Source organism: Augochlora pura, chromosome 1, assembly GCF_028453695.1.
Source record: "Augochlora pura isolate Apur16 chromosome 1, APUR_v2.2.1, whole genome shotgun sequence".
Classification (NCBI taxonomy): Eukaryota; Metazoa; Arthropoda; class Insecta; order Hymenoptera; family Halictidae; genus Augochlora; species Augochlora pura.
This window is the reverse complement of record NC_135772.1, coordinates 10,509,072-10,535,969: the sequence shown is the minus strand read 5'-3', so window position 1 is coordinate 10,535,969 and position 26,898 is coordinate 10,509,072. Positions and strand designations below refer to the sequence as shown.

The 26,898-nt window shown below is 43.2% G+C and overlaps 1 protein-coding gene across 6 annotated transcripts in view; it reads right to left on the bottom strand.

The window, feature by feature from the left end:
- The window catches only part of LOC144472486 (uncharacterized), a 79,326-nt gene that overhangs the window by 22,240 nt on the left and 30,188 nt on the right, over nucleotides 1–26,898 (bottom strand). Inside the window, exon 5 of one of the 6 annotated variants that reach the window (XM_078185680.1) lies at nucleotides 3,857–12,251. The exons of 4 other annotated variants lie outside the window; for them this stretch is intronic. In XM_078185680.1, coding sequence (XP_078041806.1) covers nucleotides 12,070–12,251 — 182 coding nt within the window. In that variant the 3' untranslated portion in view covers nucleotides 3,857–12,069. Of the gene's footprint in view, nucleotides 1–3,856; nucleotides 21,933–26,898 lie in introns of those variants that run through there. One more of the 6 variants, XM_078185653.1, reaches the window with a different exon arrangement.

Sequence of the window (26,898 nt, the reverse complement as noted above, 5' to 3'; positions counted from 1 at the left end):
CTCGCGTGGCAATATTTTCCAGCTTCTTATTCGCCGAGTTTGGAGTGCCCTCGACGCGCGACGCGTCAACAGAACAGGATATTTTCCTCTTCGCTACCATAAAACGAAACCCTAGAACGCTTCGCACCACACGCATCGTGGAAAGAGCCGAGCACGTCAATAAGTACATGAAATCTCCGAATTGTGGTAACAACGGTAAAACAATAAATACCGGTTGCTAGTTACGGTGGAACGATTAGAAAACTGTTCACCCCTTCGAGAGAGAAACTACCCTAACCTCCGCGGGAACGTCGTCTCGCAGTCGAGTTCCCCGAGAGCGTCGTAATTATCAATTTCTATAAATCGCGTCTGGTCCGCGCGGCCCGATTTAAAATTCAAATTCCCCTGGCACTATTTAAGAGCAATTAATTTAATCGCGGCTCGAATCTCTTGATTTTCCCGAACGCCTTTTAAACGACGCGGCACACGAACCCTTGTAAATCGATAAGGACCTTTAACAAAAATGAACGAAGAGCTGTCACGCGACTACGTAACAAAGACGCGGGGGTGTCGGGCGAAGAGGAGTGGAGAGGAGAGGAGAGGAGAGGAAAGGGAAGGAAAGGAAAGGAAAGGAAAGGAAAGGGGTGGTGGCAAAGGAGAAAGGGGGAAGGGAGGAGGCCGGGAGACAAAGAGTCCTCGATTTCAAAGACGGCCGGGGGGACGGTCGTCGTCCATTCCCTCGCGATACTTAATAGAAATAGCTGGACATCGTGTGAAATCGTTGGCCGATGTTGCGTGTGTGACGCGACGACTTGGAAAAGTGAACGGAAAAGTGATTTCTTTTATTATCCTCCTTATTCCCTTCTTCCTCTTCTTTTTTTTTTTATTCACGTTTTCTTTTTATGTCGCTCTCGTTTTGTGCCTCGCTCCATACGCGTCGGTTGTATCACCACGGTCGAAAACTTAACTTTATGCCGCCGAGCGACAGCGTCCGCGACCCGCATTTCTTTACTATCGCAATATTGCACGATTCATGTATTTTTTCATCTCGTTTCATTTTTTTTTAATCCCACTCTCACTCTCTCTCTCTCTTTCTCTCTCTCTCTCTCTCTCTCTCTCACTTTCTCGCTCACTCTCATTTTTTCTCTCTGTCATCATCGTTTTCATTAAATTCATTTTCAATTTCAATAAGGTGTTAGCACCAATCTATTATATCACAATGTTCCACTCCACACCACGCAACTGTAAATATATAAATACCTATATCGTAATAGTAGTAGTTGTAGTAGTAGTAATAGTAGTAGTAGTAGTAATAGTAGTAGTAGTAGTAGTAATAGTAGTAGTAGTAGTAATAGTAGTAGTAATAGTGGTAGTAGTAGTAGTAGTAGTAGTAGTAGTAGTAGTAGTAGTAATAGTAGCAATAGTAGTAGTGGTAGTAATTGTAGTAGCGATAGCAATAATAGTAATAGTGTAGTCATAGTAATAATAGTACATAGTAGAGATTTTCGTTTAATTAATAAAACGTTTCGATATAACAGCCAGGCGACCAGACACTAACGTGCGCTGACGCACGCCGGTCTAGATCACTTCAATATTTTGTAAATTTTCATGTGTGTGTGTTCTTTTCCTGTCTAGTGTGTTTCTGTGTATCACGTGTGCATATGTATGTGTATATGTGCGCCAAGTGTTTCTTTCCTTCGGCAAATTGTTTAGTCGGAACCTCTTCATCGGTTCGCATTCTTTTTAGGACTACATAGTCCTCGCGTGTGACCTTTTCCTATCGCGCGCGTTCACGCCCTACCGACCGATGAGCATTTCGACACGGTAAAGTGTCTAATTGAAAACTGGTCATAATCGCTTCTGTATAAAAGTGTTGTAAAATCATGCGATACACCGGGTCCTTAATTTCTGGTAAAAATGTCCAGGTTCCCGATATTCTAATCGTTATGGTAGTAGATTGTAAAACAGATACAGGATTTGTTCCGTGAACCGTGTATACTCTCGGCTGACCGCGGCACGTTGACTGCCAAACTACCACTCCGAAAAAATTATAGTAATTTAGTTGATGATGCCGAAACTGCAGTCTGCAAGTTTGTTTATACAGCTTTCATAACCCTCGCAAGACCCAATGAAATTCGGTTGGCGCAGCGACGATACAAAAGGTAATTCTTACGGCAGTCAACCCGTTAGCAGATGTTAGGTACTATCGCGATGATTCGACAGGGATGGTGAATGAATACGAGACAGAAAGGGTAGGCCTTTCACCGAGAACATTCGACCTGTTCGCTTGGTAGTCTTTGGAGAGGTCCTAAGTGTCCAAATACTTACGGACGGCGGTGTACCTCTGTATATGTATGCCAGCGTGTGGATTCTCTTGTGTGTAGGTTCCAATGTTTGGTTTTGTTTTCCCCGGAGATTTCATCCGGTCGGATACTTTTGGAGGACGGCGGTCGCCAAGAATCGCCGAGAATCGCCGAGAAAAAGAGGCCCGCCGCCGGCTTCCCGTGGACTCGAAGAACCGACGCGCGGCGCGATTCTCGCGAGCTGGAAGTCGTCGCAGAATTCTTCGCGAGCCCCCGACCCCTTTCGTTCAAGCGCATTCGAACGAATGAACTTTCCAGCGAGTGGCCGCTCGCATCTCTTTGAGACATTATTAGCGCTTCTTTCCGTCGACAACGCGGCAGCAAAAGGGTGGACGAGAGCGAGCGAATGAACGAACGAACGAACGAACGAACGAACGAACGAACGAACGAACGAACGCGTGACTGTAACGCGACACATTTCACCCCCGGAGTCTCGGGGTGGGTCAGCTTTTTCGTTTCCTTTCGCCGGGGCTCTCGCTCCCCGGAGAAGGGAAACACGTTTGACACGAAACCCTCGGAAACCCGGCGTCGTTTAAGACGCTGAAACGTTTTTCAACGAGCTGGTATTTATTAAGGTGAAAGCCCATTACAAAATTAAACCTCGAACCCCGGGGGCGAGACAAAAACTCGGCTGCCGCACTCAAGAATCCCAGCGACGGAGCCAAGCTCTGTAGTTCCGGGAACAACGACGCGCGCGGCTCTCCGCCGAGCTTCGCTTGCGGACGATATGTTTGCAAAAACAAGCCGGAGCTTGCTGAATCGCTTTTTCGCGCTGCCTGGCAATTGAAAGACATCGGGTCGCCAGGAACGGGGTACACGATTCAATGGCGGGGGGGATCAAGAGTCTCTCTCTTGTTGCTCGGAGACCGGGTGTGTCTGGATTGCAGTGAAATTATGATCGATGCAGGCCTGGTTTCGAGCCCCGATTAGACTTCGAGTCGGCCGAGCTGGATGGACTTTTGGTGCTCTCGGCTCTACTTAATCTCCGGCTGATCTACGCCAGGTGTAAGTTACAAGATCGCGGTAAGGGTACGATAAAACCGAGTCGACCAAGTTTCGGCGCACTCGAGCGAGGCTCTGCTGTTCCGCAGACAACTCGTTCGCACAAGTTGGATAGAATGGGCTGCGAAAATTGATACGTCTCGAAGTGTAACCGCTTGCACTCGGATCGCCTATCCAGAAACTCGGACGTATTTCTTAGCGGGGTGGTAAGCGGCGATTAACACATTCCGCGCCACGTGTACCACTGCTTAAATAGCTGTTCAATGCGTTAACAAAATATTTTCTGACAAAGATATAATTCCCACCAAAATAATAGATCCATGATAAGTCTGCTGCATAGTTATATTGACAATAAGTGATAAATAAACACAATATATTGATTTTTAAAGCTTCAATTGACCAGAATGAAGAGTCGACTAAATACAGCTCGACACGGAACGTGTTAAATCGCGTAATGTTAAAAATAACTGCTCCATTTGAACAAGATTTGCAACAAAATCATTTGCGACAAAAATTTCTGTTGTAAAAATTATATAAATGGACAAGGTATCCTGATCTCGTGATATGTATACGATCAAACTATATGCTTGCGATCACTGAAACGAGATGCGTAGCTCTGCAATAGTTGGTATTCGTCCTCAAAGGGTTAAGAATAGTATCGGGTCATTGGGTCAGTTTTTCATAAAAATGTTATTTTCTAAGGATGTTGAGAAATCACTCGCTCCAATATTTGGCCGATAAAACTCCAGACTTCAAAGACAATAAGATTTCGAAGCTTTCAGAAAGATGTAAAAAAAAGTTTGAGAAATCGTCTTTCATTTTTCTCGCGACAGAACGAAACTTTCCGAACGACCCGATATTATGGACGTCCGAGTGCAAACGGTAGCTTAGAGTCCACGTGTCAACCCTTGGAGCACGTTGCTGCACCGTTTCAGAAACGTAGGGAACTGTGCGCTTGAAAAAGTACTTTGCACAGGCTATAGTAAATATGGAAAAAGTCCGTTTGAGCAATTACCCCGTGCAAGGATACCACTTCGTGGGAAACGATAGATGTTGAGAAAATGCATTTGAATCGTGGACGAGATTTCCGTTTGGTTTGCCAAAGAAAAAAAAAGCAACGTCGCGGCGTCGAGAAGATGCAAGGACCCTTGAGAAACGGCCTGGCAGAATTAATTCGCCTCGGATGCTTGCGGTAGATCATGGTACAAGATTGATGCGAATTAAACTACGACCGATCCGAGTTACCCCGTCGATGTAAGGGAGCACAATTCGGATTAATGTAAGGTTCAACTCCATTTACTGTGCTCGCAGACCGCTGATTGAAAGTTCATTCGATTAGATTGCGTATGCAAAGTGGGAACTGTCCCGGGGGCCGATAGATCGATGCCTTGGTCTCCCGTAGATCAGCATCAGGGATATCCGCTCGTAGGGTGCTCTCCTCACGTCATTTTCCCTCCCCTCCTCATTTTTCGTCCCGTCGGCTCGAAATACGCGACGCGCCTCGAGTGATTCGCATGCCGATCGAATTCTGACGGCGTAACGAGAGCCTCTATACGTCGATTCACGCGAATACCTTCGGAAATATTTGCGTCCTCTCTCTCCCCCTGTGTGTGTCAGTGTGCGCGCGCGTGTGCGTGCGTGTGTGTGTGCGAGCACGCCGTGAACCGCGCGCGCGGAGAGAGAGAGAGCCCCCGGTCGGCAGACACTTTTTAGCTTGATAAACTCTCCGTAATGGGTTCATTACGGAACTATGAGAAGCTAATATCGATCGGTTGCCAGACTCCCGATTAATTTAACTAACAAATGCTGTCGTCGACCTGCGAGTCTCCCGACTGAAATACGGCTTCTTTCGAATCGCCCGGACTCATCGATGGGACAATTAAGTTTGTCAGAGACGAATCAACGGCTAATTAAAATGATTCCGGCGCGAGTTGATCGATCTGTATTATTCCAAGTAGCTTGCCAAATTATATTTTTTTTTCTCCTACAAAACGGCGCGCAACGCGGGGCTGACGTTCCGATCACGGACCAAAGGAAATCTAGCAATTAATTGGATCGAGTCTCCCGGGCAAACGAAAGTTCTTTGCGCGTTATTTTTGCGGTAGACCCGCGTGTAGGGCGCAACCACGAGTCCAAGAAAGTCGAGCACATTCGCACCGTCGCGGTTCCAGTGAAGTTTGTCATGGGTTGCGGACAATTTTCTGTCAGCTCGCGATCGCTCTTCTCGCGACTGCAGAGAGTGAGAGGGGGAGAGGGGGGGTTTAGGGGTTTAGGGGTGAGATAAATGCATGCGGACCGGGGAAAAACGGAGTAGAAAGTAAACGGTAGACGGGAATGAAAGGATTGCAGGGAATAGAGCGCGATAGGAGGAGCGGTCGGCGAACATGGGAAAAATGTCTACGACTACTGACACTCTTCCGAGATGTTGCATGTGGTTAGCGAAAGCTCGCGGTACATTATGGTGTACATGTACTCTTTTTTCTTTTCTCTTGCTTCGGGATCACAACTATGAAAATTATTTCATCGCGATGGTTATGTCATTCCTCCAAAAACTGCTTCGGGGATATTCTATTATCCACGTTTCGGACGCTAACGTGTACGAATGAAAACGGTTCGTCTGAATCTTCTAATTGAATTTAACAGCGAGAAGCGCAAAATAAAATGATGTTAATTGAAGCTCGTGAAATTGAAGAGGTATAAGGGAACGGATACTGTAACGAAGTCGGCTCGTACGGTTTTCATTTCGTTGAAAAGAGGGTTCAACACTTCGGTAATTTTATGAAGCTTGACTGGCAGTCAACGTGCGAATTAACAATTTAATTGCATATTAGATTGACGCACGCGAAATTCCGTTTCTTCTGAGGTCGCAAGTTACGCTGAAAAAAAGATTCGACGATACCTTACAGTTGGAAAAGCACGTTGCGCCGAGAAAGAGTGTAAAATAATTGCGAAAATTTCATTTAATTGCGATTTAATTTGCTCGAAAACTAGAGGCGAGTTGACAAATGAATATCGTTTCGGAATAAGAACAATGCTCGTGTTGATACGAACTAAATAAAAGATGGTCGAATAAGATCATCGAATCGAAAACACTGAAATTGTTCCGATTGTTAATAATGGACGAAGCGAGGTACGCGCCAACAGGTAAACAAACATACAAGCAATGTAGAAATTTTAATTCAAAAATGTTTTATAAATAAATTAAAACAGAAATAATTACTTCTCTTGTCAGCACGGAGCTGATAATATTGAAAGATCAAGTGCAGCAATCAATAAATTTTCTGCCGATCTTGTTTAACTTTAGCGAATGGAATATTGAATACGAATGGTAAATACTCGCCCGACCAGTGAAATTTCAATATAAGAGCCAATTATTCCTGTATTTTATATCTTCTGTCGGAATTTTCAACGATGCATTTTTCGGAGTTATGTATATTTAAACAATCTTCCTCTAGCGTCGGTTCTCACGGAACACGTATATTGATTCAGCCTGATCATTTCATTTTGAAATATCGTGTATGACGAAAGGTAAAACCATTTCATTATAAATTGTTCTTACGGTGTTCGGTAATGAATACATTATGTTCAAGTGTACTCAGCTATTTTAATAACTTCTTAAGCAATATTAAATATTCAAATGTTGGAATTACGAACTAGCTCTGACCAGATGGATTCGAATTAATTTAACTAATCCGTGTGAACCTATGTACACTAAACGCAATAAATTTTTGTTGATTAAAAATAATATTAAGTCCGATCCAACAAAAAGAATTCACGTCAGAAAATCTACAACTTATTTCCAACTCAAAATGTATTTCATTTATGCAACATTCTCGAGTCCCTATTGCGAAAATAACCACAATAATTGCTTAACATTCCATTGGACGCAATTGTTCGAATCGATATGCAATATTCTTCATAATTATTCGAGCGACTAGGACTGTGCACTATCACATTTTTGACAAGTAAGTGGAACTATTTCTTGCTAGAATAGTTAACGCGTTTTACTACAATAAATTCCCATTAATAGATGTTACTTCTATGAATCAACATAATTGATTTTAATTATGACTTTAATCAAACTTTCCCCGTCGACGTAAATCAGTTCAAAGTAGTAATCAATGCTGAAGTTGGACCTATTAACCCTTTGCACTCGAAGCCACTTCAACTGCAAATCTAAAATCATTTTCCTGGCTTTTAATATTTCCATTTTATATAACAAAATTTATTGTACGCGTGTGAAATTAATCAATTTTTTCAATCCATGCTTTAGTGATATTTATAAAAATAATTTTCGAACATGTTATAACAATATTAATAACGCCGCTCGAACGCAAAGGATTAATTATTCAAGCCTTTCAAAAACATTCGTGAATTAATATCTTTTTTTTTATAACGTTAATAAATTTATGTTTACATTAAATCGATAAACAACTGTGCTAGACAACGGACTCGTTTGATCGCAGACTTTTTCGCAGAAATACATTTATCTCGGACAGCTGAGTTGGACTTCAGCCCCAGACATCTAAACGTTTCATTAAAGTTCTAACGATCTAGCTGCAAGTTTGAATGAATAGAGATTCGATTAGATCCAATAAGAGAATTGACGTCCAATGAAATCGGTCGAAAAATCCCTGAAAGAAACTTGATAAGGACTTTGACGGCCGAGGGATAATCTGGAATAATAAAGTCGCGGCTTTCCATCAATACATTAAGATCATTCCGATAATTACGATCGACGTTGGAAATGTTTCGTCCGATGAAGGTTTTAATCAGAATTGGCAGACGACCCCGCGACATCGACGACGTTGCGCTAGTCAGTCAGTCAGTCAGTCACAGTCTTGTTCAGACTTCTCGTTTCCGTGTCGTTGAGCGTCGAGTTCCGTCGCGTCAGTCCGCAGTCGGTATTTACGTTCCTAAGTCAACCGTGCACGCACCGTTTTTCCGTTCTCCGTTCTCCGTGGTCGTAGTGAAAGGCGGGGGCTCGCGAAGGAGCAAGCAGAATCGCGGGGGTGGTGGCTCCAACAACGGGCCGTGGCGCAGAACGATTGCGACGCTCGTGTAAGCTGCAAAGGCTGGTTGACGGTGCTTGTCTAGATGGCTGGTAATAATCCCGTTTTACCGGGCTCCGGCTGACGAGTCGGCTAGAGTACCGTGTAACCCGTTGCATTCTGGCGTTCGAGCCCGGTCGACTTCCCCAAGACTTCCCCCAGGAGGAGGAAACGTTGCCGCGCCAATGCCCGGATAGATGCCCGGCCGATTTACGATCGCGATGATAAGATTTGATCGATGGCTCGTTCGACCGCGAACCACGCGACGCGATGCACTGCCGCCCACCACCCTAACCGCAGCTAGGTTCATGGCGGCGCAGTTGCTTCACCGGAAAACGAAGACAAGTGGAAGCAGTTTTTTTATTACGATTTAAAAATATCTTCTGTGTTTTGGAAAGAATTGATACTTTGCCGGTAGAACAAATATGAATTTGGAAAACAGTTAAAATGTTGATAGCAGATAGCGGATCTTGATGCGAAGCAAACATTTTCTTCGTCAATTGCAACAAACGATATGAAACTAGCACCTTTAGCGAGTTAAGAAAAATATGTCGATTATTTTACATTCTTTTAATAGTTTGTTTCTATTTTTACCTTTTGACTTCCTTTGAGACTTTTTCCGAAAAAAATCGATGCTTGATCTCGATAGCCAAGTTTATGCTTATAGCTATATAGAGAAAGCCCAAGTAAATTGTTCTTGTTCATAAAACACGAATTCAACTTGAAATAAACTGCAATTTAAAATCCTTTGACGAAGATGATAATTCGTAAACACATAGAACGATTCACATAAACGGGAACATCTACATATCTCTTGCAGTTTTCTTTTTGTTCCCGATAATGTCCTCGAGGATCAAGTCGAAAAATATTCGTCGAGTTTGCGCATTAATATGAGCAATTAAAAACGTCGAACAAAGTATCTTAATCATGAAGAAATCAGTATTGCTGAGAAGTAAGTCTATAAATTTCAAATCTCGCGAAAAACTTTTCCAAAAAACACTATTGTATTACACGTCGCTGGAACGAATGGACCTCATCTCGAGGAGGTTCTTGCACAACCGCGACTGCCAGAGAAACTTGGTTGTTCCAATTTAAGCGAACCGCCCTGTTCTTAAATTCTGCTGATCAACTTTTAACTGGAATACGTCCGTGAGAGTTGCCACTGGAACTAGACCACGGATTTTCCGCACTTATGCTAAAGACTCGAAGGCAAAACGTGAAACAGCTGTAAAATTAAAAGATTCGAGCTTGACTCGGAAATTGTTCAATCTCTCCTTACAATGAATTAAGTAAGCCGTAATATGAATCTCAACTGATGAAAATAAGGAGGAAGTTTGCCGATGTAGAATCAGGCTTGACACAGATTCGCTCGCGAAAGGTTGCAGTTGACGCGAGAAAATTATTACGTCGCGCAAACATCCGCACTCTCCGAACAATATCGTTTCGACACCATAAATCGGGAGCAGCTTTTTTCAATCTTGTCTAAATTTTCAGGAAAATTGATGAGCACGGAGCAGGCGCCGTTAACGGCGAACCCGCGTCTCGCGTTCGACGCGTACGTCCGGCGATTCGCGCGATTAACCATCGACCGTTTCCCGACTTGTGCGTGGACAATCCCGGAAATTGGCAGCGCGCTCGAGACCGGCGAACGCGTCCAGACGTATTAGCGGGGACTCAAAAAGGGGACGGCGACGTCGAGTGCCGGCCGCGGGATCGATACCGCCCCCCCCCCCCCCCCCCCTGCGGCCCGACCGCGGGGCTAATTACTTATATATCGGGTCGATGGGATTCTTGTAATAAAACAGCGTCGAGCCGCGACGAATGCGGTGTCACGAATCGCTGACGTGTCGCTAACGCGCCTGTCCAACCGGCGGCCGTTGTCCACCGACGACAGGCTAATCTATTCCATTATCTAACGCCGAGAACAATTTTTAGCGACGGTTTTACCTTCCGGGGCGCTACGCCAGAGACTACGCAACGCCGATCCCATCTCGACTACCCGTTATCAGAATTTTTAGAGGCGAATTCACTTCTCGCGGTATTAAACAGTCGCGACTGTCCAATTATCCGTGACCAGGAATCGCCATATATTCTACAGTAATTTGCTATTGTTCTAGTTCGATTGGGCCCGACGTCTCAGCTTACTTCGTTCAACAACTGTCACGGTGGTCATATGGGTGGCTCAGAAGTCCATTTACCTTTATAAATAAGAATTTTGCAAAACGGCTGTAAAAAACAATGTTCCTAATAATGCAAAAGGTAATTATCATTATACGATGACGTATAAATGAACTTGGGTAGACGAGAAACAAACGAAAAAGGTTAATGTTATTTTAGGAGGAACAATCCTCTCTGATCTATTACATTTAGTTATTCCGTGAACTATTTTATGTAGGAAATCGACTGTATCGATTGATCTGAATTTCTAAGAAAGGAAGTGGACAAACACTAATTGGCAGTGGAATTGAAGTCGTTCACATATCGGCGACGATACTTCGTTATCGAATTTAAAGAGAAGCTGTGTCGTGGCTCTAGCGAACAGATGAAATCCTAAATGTACAGTTTCAACTTCTCCGACTAAACTGATTCGAAGGTGTGAGATTTCCTTGGACTTGTCATGAATCGTCATGATTTTTTCCAATTTTATGAATTACGGATTTTCAGTGGGATTTAAGTAGAACTTTCCAAGACGAGAATGCAATGAAAATTTCGAAGTTTTTAAAAAGATGGAATATCTGTTAACACATTGCGTGCGGGTACATTTTGCAGCGGAATTGTGCCGGGAGTGGACGTTTTGCGCGTAAATTTAGTTAATCAGTTAAATCTCAGTAGATCGAAAATTATGTAATTTTTTAACCAACTAAAAAAAATCAAATAGAAATAGTAGTATATAGTTTTAATTTTTTCGAATTATGTTATATATAAACATTTTTACATTATAAAAAAATGAAAAGAGCAATCATAAAACTAATAATGTTTTACGTTACGGTGTGGTAACGTTCAAAGCATTTTCATCTATGAAGAGGTACACGGCAAAACTTGCATATGTAAGATGTTTCACTCCGCACTTTTTTCACAGCACACACACGACATTGTCTTTGCGGCTTTTTCTTCTTCCCAGTAGTAACAATTTTCTCTAAAATATGTTTCCGCATATCCATTGATAATCTTCCAGGTGGGTCATATTTGGGTGCCCTTTGTGTACTAGACGTGGATGGCCCTGGATCTGGAATGTTAGTTTCAGGTAATCGATCAGCTACCCATTCCAATGCGACATCATATAAAAATTCTTTATATTTAATTTTTGTTCGTCTTTGTGGAATTGTATACGACGTATGAATTAAAAGGTGAACAATTCGTCATATACATGGCTACGCGTTTCGTCCACTTCACAGTTTCGCGCAAGATGCTGTAATATGATAAATACGATCGACCTCTTTCATGAACTTATAATCGATTAGAGCGTTTGCTTTTATAATATTTTGACGTGTTGTACTGTCAATATTATGGCTTTCCTTCATTTCTGCCGAATGGATGCACTTTTGCTAGGCGTTTTTAGTCGCTCAATATTTTGATTGTAATATCTATTGGATTCGGTAACTAAATATGAAAAAAATCGTCGCCTATAAATAGCCTTACTGCATCGATAACAGACTCAGGAACGTCAGCTACATTCACACCAGGACGACCCAAAAAATCATCCAGTACAGGAGTATCGTCGCTTGATGACCATTCTTCTGCTTCTTCATCAGAACTTGTTTCAGAACTAGCACTAATAGCTCTGCGATTGATAGTTCGAGGGTGTAGAATAAGCTCTTCGTCATCGGTCTCTTCGAAGTCTTCACTTTCGATGTCACTATTACACGAAACATCTGATAATGCGTCAGCGAAGATTTCATCACAATTATCTTCGATAAATTCACTTTGGCAAGGATAAATAAAAAGTTTACTTTAAATGTAAATTGATTTGTTTAATCAACCACCCCGTTCCGTGGTTCCGCATCGACTGATGTAAAAAAAACTAGTTTTTATTTGTCTAAATTTTTCCGGAATCTATATAGTAGACAAGTAGGCTTCGTTTTCCTGTACACACCGTTATTTAAGTACCCACAAACAAACCATGTTGTTACACTAACCCGTACTAGTACGTGACCCGCATACAATGTGTTAAATGCATTGAAATATACAATATTTTTCTAGCCGGAAGACGCGAATTGTTTAACCGCATCTCGGAAAGTTTAATATTTCATTCGACTTATCGGTGAATGTGGTGCGACACTGGTGGTCGCAATTAAACGATGCCCGTGAATTAACGCGTAAACGCGGCCGTGGCACGGATCAAAGCGCGTCGGATCGAGAGCGATAAAAATTGAACGTCGTCGCAGATACTCGGCTACTTTGTCGCAGCGAGCTCTGACGTTGACAAATGGCTGGGACCGCGATACAGCATAATTTTCTATGCAGGGATTCCGATATCTGACCAGGCCGAATTAATCGAATCCCGTGACGCCGACGGAAGGGATAAGGATCGACCGTGATACGAGCGAATTCGTAATTAAGTGCCGAGCTTAGGGCATGCGATATCCTCCGTGTAACGCAAGGCTGCGGAACACTGGACATTTCTAAATGGTACAACAATTTTACGTTTACAATGAATCTTCGAGTCCCCGTTTTGTTCCAGCGAATGCAAATTGTTCGAAGACGTGGACCCCGATAAATATATGATCCCGAAGAAGGCTTCTTTGATCCGGAGACCTCTAAATTGCCAAGTTTCTCAGTCGATTCGAGGTCCCGACGCGGCCCTTAAACGCTCTTTAATCTCGTCCGAAGCGACTCGGGCGACTCGAAAGCACCGAACCGCTGGCAACTGACCGAGAAATATAATCACCGGTTCGTGAAAAACCAGCGAGCCAGTCGCGGTGCCTGTAATTCGGTACAATTTCGTCGCCGCGATACAATCTCGCGCCGATTGATCCGGTCTAAGGGTCTTGTAGCGGAAGGCAAAAGTCGTTACATGTAAAACTTGCGAGCCGACAATTTCGCGTAACTGTACCCCGACTGTGGCCTGCTGTAATTTCGCGTACCACGGCGAAGCGTCTGACACTACAACGGAAAGTTAGATGTCGGAATAACGGAGCAAGTATCGACTACAGGAACAGGAGAATCTCTGCTGTCCTTGTAGTGGATCGGACACGCGGCTCCTGCATGTAGAAGCGTATATGGGACACGTCCACTTGGCAGCATTCGTCTGCATTACCGGCTCTGAACGTAGCACGTCGAGTTATTAATTCTCTGACTCTTCGGAACGCGAAGCATTATATTCGCCAGGCTGCGGATAATTATGCTGATTCTAATTTTTACAAATACATTTCCCGTCGCAAGAACTTTTACCAATGTAAGGAACAGCCTGGAAACACTTTCGACGCTATTGAGCGTTACATCTTGTTTGAAAATGCACAAATACCCGCACTGGATATAGTCGTTGCAACGATAAGCGAAGCGTCGACTTTTAATTATCGTCGTCCAAAAATATTAAAAAGATACCGACCAATTGTTAACTGAATTTTTTCACTGTACGCGAATGAATGCTCCGTACATCGCGACATTAGCTTCGCGTCTGCAAGAAATATCGGGATCAAAAGAGAGCCCGCTTTAATATAAAAGCAAACTTTCCGGGCGTTCCTCCGGCGAGCGAACGGTAATTTTTAAATTGCTAACACGACTTTTATTTCTAGCTGTCGGTGTAAATATTCTACGTCCCTTCTGATCTGCTAAAAAATCCATGAAAATTCATATCTAACCCAAGGGTCGGAAAAGTTTTCCAGGAGGTATAAAGTATTCCACTTGTTATAATTTTGTCTGAACTTTCGGACTGTTAAGGGAGTTATGAAACTTTAAGTAATCATAGGTAGCGTTTAAAAATTTAATCTTATCTGTATCCATTATGACATTATGAAATTCTGAATAGGCGCTGTTCAAGTTTAACCAGGATTAACCGGGAAAAACGAAGCGTTCGTCTGCTAAAATAGTTGCACAATTTTCTAGGAAATGGAGAATAATTTACTGTACGTCGCTGAAAAAGCTCGCGCGCCATCGAGTTTCGGTTGTCAACCGATAAAACGGTTCAGTTTCTCGAAAAATATTCGTAGGCTGCGCATCTTTATTCGTTTCTGATAAAAGCTACTGGAATATTGTTAACAGATTTGGCTGGTTAATACTCTTCTTTGGCCCAACATTTGATTAAAATGCGAAGTAATGCGAAGTAATTCTACGTAATTTCTGTTTCCGTCCATTAGTCCTCGAAACCACCGAATTTGCATAAAGCTCCGCAGTCTACTTATTTCATTAGCTTACCTCTAATGACTACGATTAAGAAGAATATTGGGCGGCACTTGACTAGACGGAGAATAAAATTAACATTACCGTCTTGGTGCGACGAAATGGCCGAGAGGACTCTGAGGAGGAGAAGCAAGGTACAGAGCGATAAATTACTAGAAGCATTAAATTGCATATCGAACTACGTTGTTATCGATCTAATCGGATTCTGAATCGGTGCATTAGAGGAGAAACACGGACGACTAGATTTATCGTTACGACGTTGACGATAAACCCTGCGAAAGTCCAAGTAGCAAAGATTAAATTATCATCCTTGGATTTACAGAGGACGCGAGGAGGATGCTCGGAGAGGAAGGGGACTACAACACCTGAGCTTACTCCAACATGGCAGCCGAGTTCGAAAACAGCAATCCTATGTTGAGTAATTCTGAAAACTGATGGAATAGTTTTGCTTCAACCATTAATTACTTGATTATCCGGGTTCGATCCATTAGAACGAATTCCAACTGGACGGCTACAACAAAAGTTAACCAGATTACTGGATCCGCCATTTGGCAAGGTCACTCCTCCAGGAAACTTTACAACGGTGACCAGCTTTATTCAATCACCCCCGAAGGAGTCTCAACAGTTGCTCAGTTTCTGATTGTGGAGTTAAACATGTATGAGCGCGACACTGTCTCGCAGCGCCTCTGCCATCATAAATCTCCTGCTCGAAGGGAATCTATCATATCTTAAAATTAATCAACCGAAATTGAAGATGCCGCGTCCAAGTTACGTTTATTAAGCAAATTTTTCTACCGTTGATCCTAATAAGTGGCATCCACACCATACAGAATTTTCGTTTCAACAGAATATTACAGCCTAAAATAACTATATTACCCATCCTCCCACAGCTGCTACAGCTGCCAATAATCTTCTCCTAGTACAGATTAGACAATAAATAGATATCAACTTTGGTTGCAGAGGCAGATAAGATGCGATAGATATCTAGGAGTCTGGTAACGAAATTGGGCCGACGTTTGCCAGATATTCTCATGATCAGCAAAAAGCCCACCAAACTGAGAGATACGTGAATGAACAAGAAATCGTTCGACGAAGATTAATCGGGCGGATTCGAAGTTCTCGCGTCATACCTGTCTCGGTTGTTCCGCGTTAGCCTTACGGTATCAGACGAAAAGTGACCTTGAAGAAATGTAGGTCTCGAACCAGCGTACTCCAAGTGACCACGGTGCAAATATCGAACGCGACCTACCTATTCCAACCATGGGCCAATCTAGATAGCTCGACCCGGATCAGATAATAAAAAAACCTTCCAATTAGTGTTTCCTTCCCACCTCGGAATCCCCGGTACACAGACGGTAATAGTAATCTTGTTTTCCGTCTAATACGGCAGCCAGCATTTTGTCTGAAGTTCAGCCGCAGAAAGCAAGGTTAGAAGATGGCGGGGTCGTCGATTTATTAAACGGAGAAAATCGATTAATTAAAATTCACCGCTCAGACACGCCAGCCCCGTTTAATCCGTTCGACTTTCCTCAGGAACGGTTCATTTCGGATGGGACCGTAACTGCCGGCAAAAATGACGCCACGAGGCTAATATAGCTCAAAGATTCCGAATAATTAAATGAAACTCGGTGTCGCTGGGATCCCGAAGAAACACCGAGACACACCGCGTCCCCTTCTTGTGTATATTCGCCGCGGCGGCCGTAAAACTTGAAATTTGAACTGGTAGGCCGTAACTCGGGCGTTCGGCTAAGATGGCGCCTGACTTTTAAGCAGGTCGTAAAGCTCGAAATAATGAAGTCGAGCCGTGTGTAAAAAAGTTGATGGCGAGTACAAGATCCCCTCGCTTGCATCCTTCGCTGAAACGTTTATCTCGCGAGCGCACCCCGCGCGCGAACCATATAATTCCGAATCTGGTGCAGTAAAACGTAATCTAAATCGTTCCCGAAGATGGCGTCCGCGGTCGTAGCGTTCACCGGCGCGAAGATAACCGAGTCCGACGTACTAGAAGCACCCTAGAAGCCGATAACGATCGACGCGGACGGTTCCCGATCGATCCGCGCCGGAATGATCCTGCGCGCACGGACCATGGGGGGGCGTCGAAAAAAATTCGATTCCGATCCGACGACAGCCGGCTCCGTTTCGAAATAATCGTTCGCAACACTTGGAACAATCGGTTGGCCTATTACATTATGTATAATGTGTGCGTGTAACGTGGAAATGAGAAGGAGACGAGTCAAAAATGAGAACGGAAAAGGAAAAACAAAAATAGAAAAGCGACCGCGCGGCTCCGAGACGTCGAGCCTCGGAGTCGCGTGGCGCTACGAAAGCCGGTGCGAAAGACAAAAAGGAAACAACGAGAAACAAAGAGGTCGAAGATAGGCCCTGCATGGTGCAACCAGACGCAATTCTTCTACGCCCCATCGATTAATAAATAATAAACTCTGCGTATACTGCGGTACTGTAAATATTATATATATGTGTACATATATATATTTCTGTATGTACGTGTATATGTGTAGGTTCGTGTATGCGTGTTACGTGGTAATACATAAACAGTGAATAACATATATATAAAATCATTAAAACGGTAAAACAAAATAAAATAAATTATCCAATATATTAATTAATATACTTAATCATCTGCGTAATATATTAATATTCTGGTTATGTATATATTATTATCGTATATATTATTATTATTATTATAGTTAAGATTAATATTAAATTATAGGTATATGTGTGTTCGGTAAATAGCCTTAACTATGCAAAGTGCCCCTTTTTTTGCGAAAAAGAGAGAAGATCGACGGTAATATCAGTTGATCACATTATAGCGGTTTGGCTCTTTGAATAGCTAACGGACCCGACTTTACTTCTGCGTCGATGTGTACACCGGACCGAGAGTACACGCAAGTACCGTGGGAGTACTCGATTGTCGATCCACGCTTTCCTAGCTCGAAACACACGTACATCCGCGTTCGTCCGTCTCTCTGTTCCTCTGCACACACGCACGCGATCCCATGGAACCCCCCGCGTGTATATCTCGGCACGCGAGTACGCGCGCCATACTTGTATATCTCTTTCCATGCGTGTGTGTCAATGTGTGAATGTGTGTAATGCAACGTGTCGAGAAATCTCGTCGCGCACCTCGCTTTCGGGCATCGCACAATGTTTGGCTTGGAAATTGATAAAACGCATTCCCCGTTGCATATATATATATATTATATATTCTTTAATTGAGTCAAAGTCCTTTGTTGTTAACTCGTCCAAGTTGAACATCTTTCCTTTATTGCTATTATTTATTTGGTCTTGTGCGCGTAGCTGCGATGAAATCAGGATAGCAAAATAATCGCAAATCCAATGTTCCGAACTGTACGATGTCGGTGAAGTCTCTGGTAATTGGATTGATGCGAGCCTACTAGTCTAGAGGGAGCAAAGGGAGCAGCGGCGTCCTACAAAATTTCTTCATCTCTTTCCAAGCTAAAATTGAGGGACGCGAGAGAAACGCGACGGGAGCGACGGGGTTTCTTCGAGCTCGGCATATATGCGTTCACTTGTAAACCTTTATCGTTAATATACGTGTAAACTAGTAAATGTACGTGCGTGCGATTCACGTGCGCGCGTATATCGCGGGCGATACACGGACGTACCTAAACACACCCACGTAAAACAAACAAAGAAGTAAGAAAGAACAAACAGCTTGCACCCCAACCAATTAAATATCAACGTGTAACGATGCGGTGAAAAATATCGCAACCAGCCCTCTTGAATAAAAATTGACATTATTTAACGTTAACTATATCATCCAACCAATGCTCGGTTACTACAAACGGTAGATTATAATAACGTATTAATAACGTATAACGTATAGAATAATATAATTATGTATATATTACTAAAAAGCAATCCGATACAGTTAAGAAAGAAAAAGAAATTCGTTATATCGTGTGACGAGTGTGTCCGCCTATGCACTTAAGTCCCGAATCGTGGAATGTCTCGTCTGATTTCCACTAATTAATCTGCTGCATAACGCGCAATTATTCTGGCGTTCTAACGTGTCCCTACGTGTGCGGTGGTGTGTAGTTGTTCGGTGTCCGTTGTACCATGTATACGTGCGTGTTTCGTCGGTGTAACATGTTAGTATAAATGTGTCGGTGTACCGTGTGCGTGTATACGCGTACGTGTAGTCCGTAAATATCATTTTATAAACTTTAGGTGTCCATGTAACAAATAACGTGTTTTATAGTTCCGACCTCGTGTTAGAACCGCGAGGCCGCTACCGCGACCGTTTTAAATCTCTATCTAACTAACGAAGAAACGGAAAAACCTTTCGAAACGATGCATAGGACTAAAAAAGATTTCGTTGTTAGTCGATTAAATATTGCGTGTGGCCGTACCTCCATGGTTCCGGAAGTACGCGAGGGTGTCGCGTCGCGCTGCGTGTTTCCATATCGTGTGCCCGTGGCGAAATTGTCTTCTCTACCATATTTATATATATACATGGATATACATATATATAAATATGTATGTATCGTGTAAGCGTGTTTATATATGTCCAAGAATGTTCTATGTATCATCGCCAAACTGTTCGTGTCCTCTTTTGTGTACTGTGTCTAGGTGTTCACTGTGCGCGCCGGATATACAGTCCGTCGTCCTAGCCCCTGAACTCCTGCAACCCGTTACCCACCCCACCCCCAGCCCCCACAGCCGCAGGTTTCGCGAGCTAGCATAAAAGTGTAGCCCGCGCAAACGTGGGCGTAGCACGCGCGTCGCCGATTAATATTTTTATTGCCAGCGAGATATACCCGAACGCCGATGAAACACACGATTACAGTCTAATATGAAATATCCAACTATAAACTCTTTCAACAACTATACACGACATCACCCTGCGTATCGAACGAATTACTTCCAGTAAAACCGCGGTCTTTAATTAATAATAGTTAATTAACTAATTGGTTATTAATTATAATTCTTTCTGGCTGCCCGACGGCGCGTCCAGGCCGGCGAACAGCAGCAACTACGGGAGGAATTGGCACCACGTTTGCTCCCACTTTGAATTAATACACCTGCGTCTGCCTACACACACACGCACTCTTGCGCTCGCGTTCAAACACATATAGATGCATACGTACCTCCACACATGCATACACACAGACCCACACACACGCAACAAACGAGCGCACACGCGTTCACGCACAAACCCGCTCGCACAGAGGCGTACACACACGCGCAAACATTCGCACCTGTGCGTCGTGAGAGTCGCCAGCCGCATCCATACACCGTGTTAAATCGTGTACGTAGGTAGACGCCTGTGCAACATGTAATTGCATTAGAATCATCCCCCATTAATTAATAATGCGCGCGAATCGTGTACTCTCCCGACACGCCTAAACGCTCCTTAGCTTACGCAGTATAATATCGTCGATCGGCGCAGCGCATTGACCACGAAAAAAATAAAGCTGCCCGGTCTTTGGACAATGTTCGGAACCCAGCTTTCCAGCAGCAGCACCGCCGTCGCGCAGCGGCGTCTTTTCTCTACACAATTTTCTACGCTCTGCACAGCACGCGTGTAGCGAGAGCATTGGCAGGAGCGCGCACGCGTGTACCGCGCTCTTTCCGTTTCCGCGCGACGTGACACGACGCGACGCGACGCGCCGCGCCGTTCTCCGGGGGCCGCGGCCGGCCGGGCGCGCGCGCGTTCTCACACGAGCGTGAAAGCCGAGAAAAGCGACCCGCGCCAAACTTCGATTCGTCTCGGACTCCGCGCTCGCTCGCTCGCGGATGCGCCGATCGTCGGCCAGAGAGAGAAAAAACAACAACAACAACAAACAACCACCTCGCTGCTGGCTGTATCGAGAGAAGGAACTTTCGTCGTCGCATCGCCGATCCGTGGTTCACGCATAATTCTCGTTAATTGTGTAATCCATATATCAATATTATTAATATTATTGTTCTAATATTGTAATCGTTAAACTCGATCTAATATCCGTTACTTTAAAAAAGAAAACCGCTTTGACCGAGTCGCGTCACAGAGACAAATCGAACTCCGTTAAATCGGCTCCGATAAGAAATCGATATTTCCTTTTTTTCCTCACGCGGGCGCGCCACGAAAAAACTCACCCGTCCCCGGGAGACGCGGGCGCGCGCGTTTTGCGCGTCGCACTCGATTCTAACTATATTTCATTCAATCAAGAACGTGTTCTCATCCTCACTTTCCATTTGTCGAATCGTTACAGCTACGACAAGCCCATTCCAAAATACCCGACACACTAAAAACTGTACACGCCACATCAGGGTTCTCTGCGACCCTATCATCATCATCCTCCACCCATCCCACCCCCCACCCCAAACCCCGCGGTAGGAGAGAATCTTGTCGATCCCTTAAGCGTAAAACCTATAAAAGATTTGGTGTTCGAGAAAGAAAACAGCCGAGAGAGACCGGCCTTTCATCACGTGGCCGTGACACCAGGGCCGTATCGTGTGATCGAAACTTGCGACAATACCCCCCTGCCGGCGCAGCCACCCGCGCTCTCTGTATATTTTTTTTCCGTGTTTCTATGCATATTTATATCATATACATATATATGTATACACATATAATATATATATACGATTATGCAATACATTACATATCTTTTACATATACGTGTATAAATACGTAATATACAATATAATCATGTATATATAATATATTATTCACTGTAGCTTTTTTTCCGGTTTTCTTACTTTCGGGGCGCGCAGTACGTCGGTGTAAATATATATACACATATATATCGATGGATAGATAGATAGATAAATGTATACGCAGGTATACGATCGCGTACACCGGCGTATACATTTAAATATATCGTTATGTATAAGATATATACAGACGCGTGTATAGATCGGTGACTCGCGCGTTTTTAGGACAGTGTGTTCATGGTATCGTTAGTCATCGTGGAGAGCGCCAGGGCGCCAGTCATGAAATCGTTTAGATCGATCTTTCTTGCCTCGGGGTGTTTGAATTTAAAGTGCGTGCGCAGGTTGTCGCTACGTGTGTACGTGGCACGACAGAGAGGACACTCAAACCTGCCGGGGAAGTGGACGTGGTAGTGGTTCCTGATGTGCGTCACGACCTTGCCGCACAGCTTGCACCTGTGAAGGTTGCAGCCGCCTGGCACCCGGTCAAAGGTCAGCCGCATGTGCCAGGCTTTTGAACCTGCAACATCAACACAAGACAAGTCACTTTCAACTGTTGGCCTCCCAACGCGACCTACGACGACGAGCCGCCCGCGGCCCAGTTTGTGTCGACGGCGGCTCGATCGCTTCTTTCTCTCTCTCTCTCTCGCTTTTTTTTTTTTTTATTATCTTTCCTCATCTACTCTCTCCCTCTCGTTCTCTCAGTCTCAGTTTCTCTCTTTATTTTCGATTCTGCCTCCTCTATTCGATTCGATTCTATTTGATTGTGATTTGATTCTATTTGATTTGATTTGATTTGATTGTGATTTGATTCGATTGTGATTTTATTCAATTCCGTTTCGTTCGTTTATCACCCCATTCTATAGCCATCTCCAACCGCCACCACCAACTGCGTTCTCCTTTCACCGAAGGGAGCCCTCTTCTCGCCGACATCAACCGCTAATTCGCTATACCCTCGGTTTACCTTTCTATATTTACGAACAACGGCCATCGCGCGCCGTTGGCTCCTGCCGATTCGTATCACATTTATTTACAAGTCGCCTCTCGTCGCCGCTTTTCCTCTACCCTCGAAACCGTTTCTCCTACGGCGCAACCCTCTCTCCGCTATCTACTCGGAAAAACCCGTTCGTCGATCCAACCCCTCTGTCCCCCCCCGCGGGATCAAGGCGCTAGTAGCTTTCTCGCGTTCACCTTCAATCTGTGGCGCCGTGCGGTCACTGTCCCAGAGACAAGGGCTCGGCGCGTATCGATCGAAATCGCGGCTGCCACACGTAAATATATTTTCACCGGGGAGGAACGGCTGCGAAGAGAGAAAAAGTGGAACGAACCCGTTGACCCAGTCCCGGGATCTACAAACACACCCGCTGACCAAGAAGACGGCTAACACCGGAAATTAAGGTAATTCCGCGAGCGGTGCGAGCGCGCGGTGGTGTACACGAACCCCGTTCCGACTTTACGACATCTCCCCCACCCCTCGCCAGCGATGGAATCAAATGTAACCTGCACACCAGACTGACTCTGCCGTGGATAATTATGAGTATAATTAAAGGATCGAATTAATTACAGCACGTCGTAATGATGATGTTGAATCTGTCTGCAGCGACGCGATGCTGTTCGACGAAGGCCGCCGAATTTTTCCCGTGCTGCGCTTACAGATCCAGAGAGCAGAATTTACGGCCGTGTAACTAGCATAATTTTGTACGCACTGTGATATTTTACTGACAAATCTTCGTCTGCTCAGATTAAATATAAAACTGCTGTTGTGTTTTTTTTTCAGAGATTTGCCTTGGGTCATTTTGCATTTCCAACGATGATAAACTCGTGAGAAATTATAAATTGTACTCCGACAGCCTCGATAAAGCTGGAATTTTCTAAGTATAAGCTACGATCCTTTAATTATTGGAAGATTGATAATGGTAAGAAGTTAATACTAAGAGTTCACAGAATGCGTAACATCTGTGCAAGTGTATAAATGAACTGTATAAATCAATTCTCAAAGAACTTCATATGATCCGAGAACAATGTTTGTGAAACAGTTATATTTATTGTATTATGAGCAAAATACTTTACTGAAACCGAGGCTAATTTCGACATATGATCCGATGTTTGGAGCACCGTGTAAGAAAGGAAAGCGCTGTCAGTCTAATACGACTTGATCCCATCGCTAATTATGACCGTGCATTTACTAATCGCGAAAGTTGTTTGCTTTACGAAATATCGCCGCCGTGGTGTCTGCGGGCATAAACACATCGTTTCGACAAATCGTCGTGGCGAGCATTATCTTCCGCGCAAAGGTATCGCCGAGCTTGTGCATTTATCTGGAGAATAAACGTTTCAAGAACGCGAAGGGGGAGCAGAAAAGAATATTAGCCTCTCCTCGGTCAACATCGGTATTTTTCCCAGGTCCCGCCGATCTATCACGATTTACTCGGAATTTCGTTTGCGCTCCTTAGAGAACGCTCCATTACGTTTAATAAATTACGGTCTCAATCTACTTCGAGACGAATACGCGGCCGATTCCCCGGGTTATTGTGCAAGCAGCAATGGCCGTACGACTGTCGTTCGCGTGGGCAACACGGTTAACCAATGTTATTCACAATCTGTTAAAGCGGCCGCGACGCGACCCTTTTTATCAGCGCGCCCGTAAAATGAAAAGGAAGAAGAAAATACAGAGGAAATTAATATGGAACAACAATATAATGTGTTATTACGAGTAAAAAGGACACTCTGTACATCGGGATCAAGTGCAACACACATATTTACTTTTACGCCATGTCTCTGGTACAGGTAGTCAAACTTCAAACCAGTGCAATTAACAAAAAGAAAAGAAAAGGAACTGACAAAAAGAAAAAAAAGTATGACGAATGCATGACGAGCGACAAGTGTACAAAAGTCTGTTACAAGTTCGGTGCGTAGGCAAAGCGAGCTCACCAACAAGATTCATACACGAACTTGTTAACGCTTGCGTGAAGAATTAATGGCGAAAAGAAAAGAGAAACGCTCTGTACTTATGGCCAAAGTGAAAACTGATCGATAATTAGGAAAATCGAGTAGCTCTGTCGGGGGAATGTGACTCGAGGCTTCTTCCAACGCGTCCCGATTATGTACACTGGCGTCTGTAAATCATCGAGCAGTCGCAGATATAGATGCAAAATTAGAACAAACAGATTTGGGAAATTATGTACATTGTAAAGTACGACCGATGATACCAATGCGGTAATTCCTAAGCGTAATTACTGCATTTCCTTCTTCATATCCTTATTACGTTGCAGCTTTGGTTCTCATATACAGGCAAACCGTGTCGCAACAATACGAACCTTGCCGGGTTTGTTTTCATGATAATGTACAAATTATATTTCCAATTGTTTTATTAAATATGAATTTTTCTGTTTCTTTTGTTTTTTTCAAAGCTGTTCTTTATTTCTTAAAAATTGTATAAAACTTATCGGAGATAATTTTTATATACATGTGTACCGCTGTAAATGATTCTGTTTGGTAGTCACATACAAAGCAACGAATAACATAATTATAAGCATGTTATACTTAAAGTATGTACATTAGTGTTTACGAAATACCACTTGTTCCGATTAGAAGCCAATTTCTTTTCAACCCAAGTTCACCAAATTACCTGATAAGCGTGATAGTACTTAGTGATGCAATTAAACTGCAAATACAAAAGCCGAAATTGTCTAAATATTCGATTTCTAGCAATATTATTCCGCAAAACATGACAATACTTAACATAGGTCTGTACAAGCTTAGTATTTCTTTCAAATAAAGATGTTTTATACCTTAAAACGACCAAACAGTTTTCCCCAATATCTATAATTCTGAATATTAATTATCTTAATAACATTCGAAATATTTACAATTCATTGTTACATACTTCAGCCGAATCACTTGTTTATCGTTACTTTGTAACAACGTGTAAATATACAAAGAATATATAAAGCAAGTAATTATAAAATTTTTACCGAAATTCATTCATCAAGTATTGTCAAGAAAAATTTCCCCAATTTGTGCGCAACAATCTGATTATCGTCATGACTTTTTTTACCAGGAGCATTTAAGCTAGGATTCTCGTGTACAAAACTAACTTCTATGAATGTTGCATAAAATATTTTTAAAAAGTAAATGATCCAAGCCAAGGCTGTACCGATTTCCGTAACAAAACATCAAAAATTGAATAAGTTTTAACTTTCGAACGAAGTACCCTTCCGAATCGGAAAAATTAATTTTACATTTAAAAAGAAAATCGTATTAATTGAAAATGGTATATACATACATTGCTCGTTCAGAACCTGGAGAAACTTATAACTAGACTGCGGATTTTATGCAAGTTGCATAATATGAAAATCATTTAAAGAACTTAAAACTACTATTGTATTATTATAGCTTCGCAACTTCTGTATCTTGCAATCAGTTCAGACAATTGTTATTTTGTATAAAACACCGCAGTTTACCTATAATTCGATTCTTCGATTAATCTTGCAAAAACAAAAATCCGTTTCGAGCTTCTAAACTCAATTTGTTATACGAAAGAATTTGTTATTTTCACTAGCGGTATCGCAAAATTTCCCGAATATATTTGTGGTATGTACTTGTGATGCATAGAAGAGAAAATTGACATTGTTACACGAGAATCCTCCAGAAGCAGCGAGTCACTTGCAGAGATTAGTGTACGAGTACGGAAAAGGGTAGGGAAGCAAGAAAGATAAAATGAATAACATCCGGATTAACGCGAAGTAACGGAATACTCCCTAAGCAATACCGCTCATGGCTCTCGTACGCATCGATTGTCTAATCGGACTGGTATAAATGCAGCGCCCAATACCCAAACAGCCTAGACCTGTGGCAATGCAAAGACCACCCCCCACCAGCAGCGGCGGTCATTCGTTTTCATTTAGCATTTTCTTCCTCCACCACCGAGCGAAATGCATAGAGAAAGAGAGACAGAGAAATAGAGATAGATGGAGAAAGACAGAAAATATATGCCTGGAAACACCCTCGAATGAACCACAGTAGCTTTTACTTAGCTACTGCACAACCACGCGACGGGCAGGGAGCGTGGAGCTCATTCATCGATTGGGTCAACGACGCCGCGTGTGCCGATGGAATCAAGTGTATCGCGAGTGGCATCGAAACCTGATGGAATCGGTTCCGGTTTCCATACAGATAGTCGCACAAAATGTTACAAGATATGCGACACTCGGTCCATTTTCATATTTACAAATTTTTCTTTTCTCTTTTCTCTTTGATGCGCGGGCAGATTTCAATGGAAACATTACGCAGTCGCTTTAATTGCATCGACAGCGACTACCATAATCGATGAAATGATTTCTTTAAGTTTGAATATCGTGATTCTTGGATTTTAACTATTGAATAGATTATTAATTAGTTTCTTCGATTTGGCTTCCTTCGATCAATTAGTTCAAGTTTACTTCAGGAGACTTTGAAATTAAAGCTCTACCTTTGAGATTTTAGAT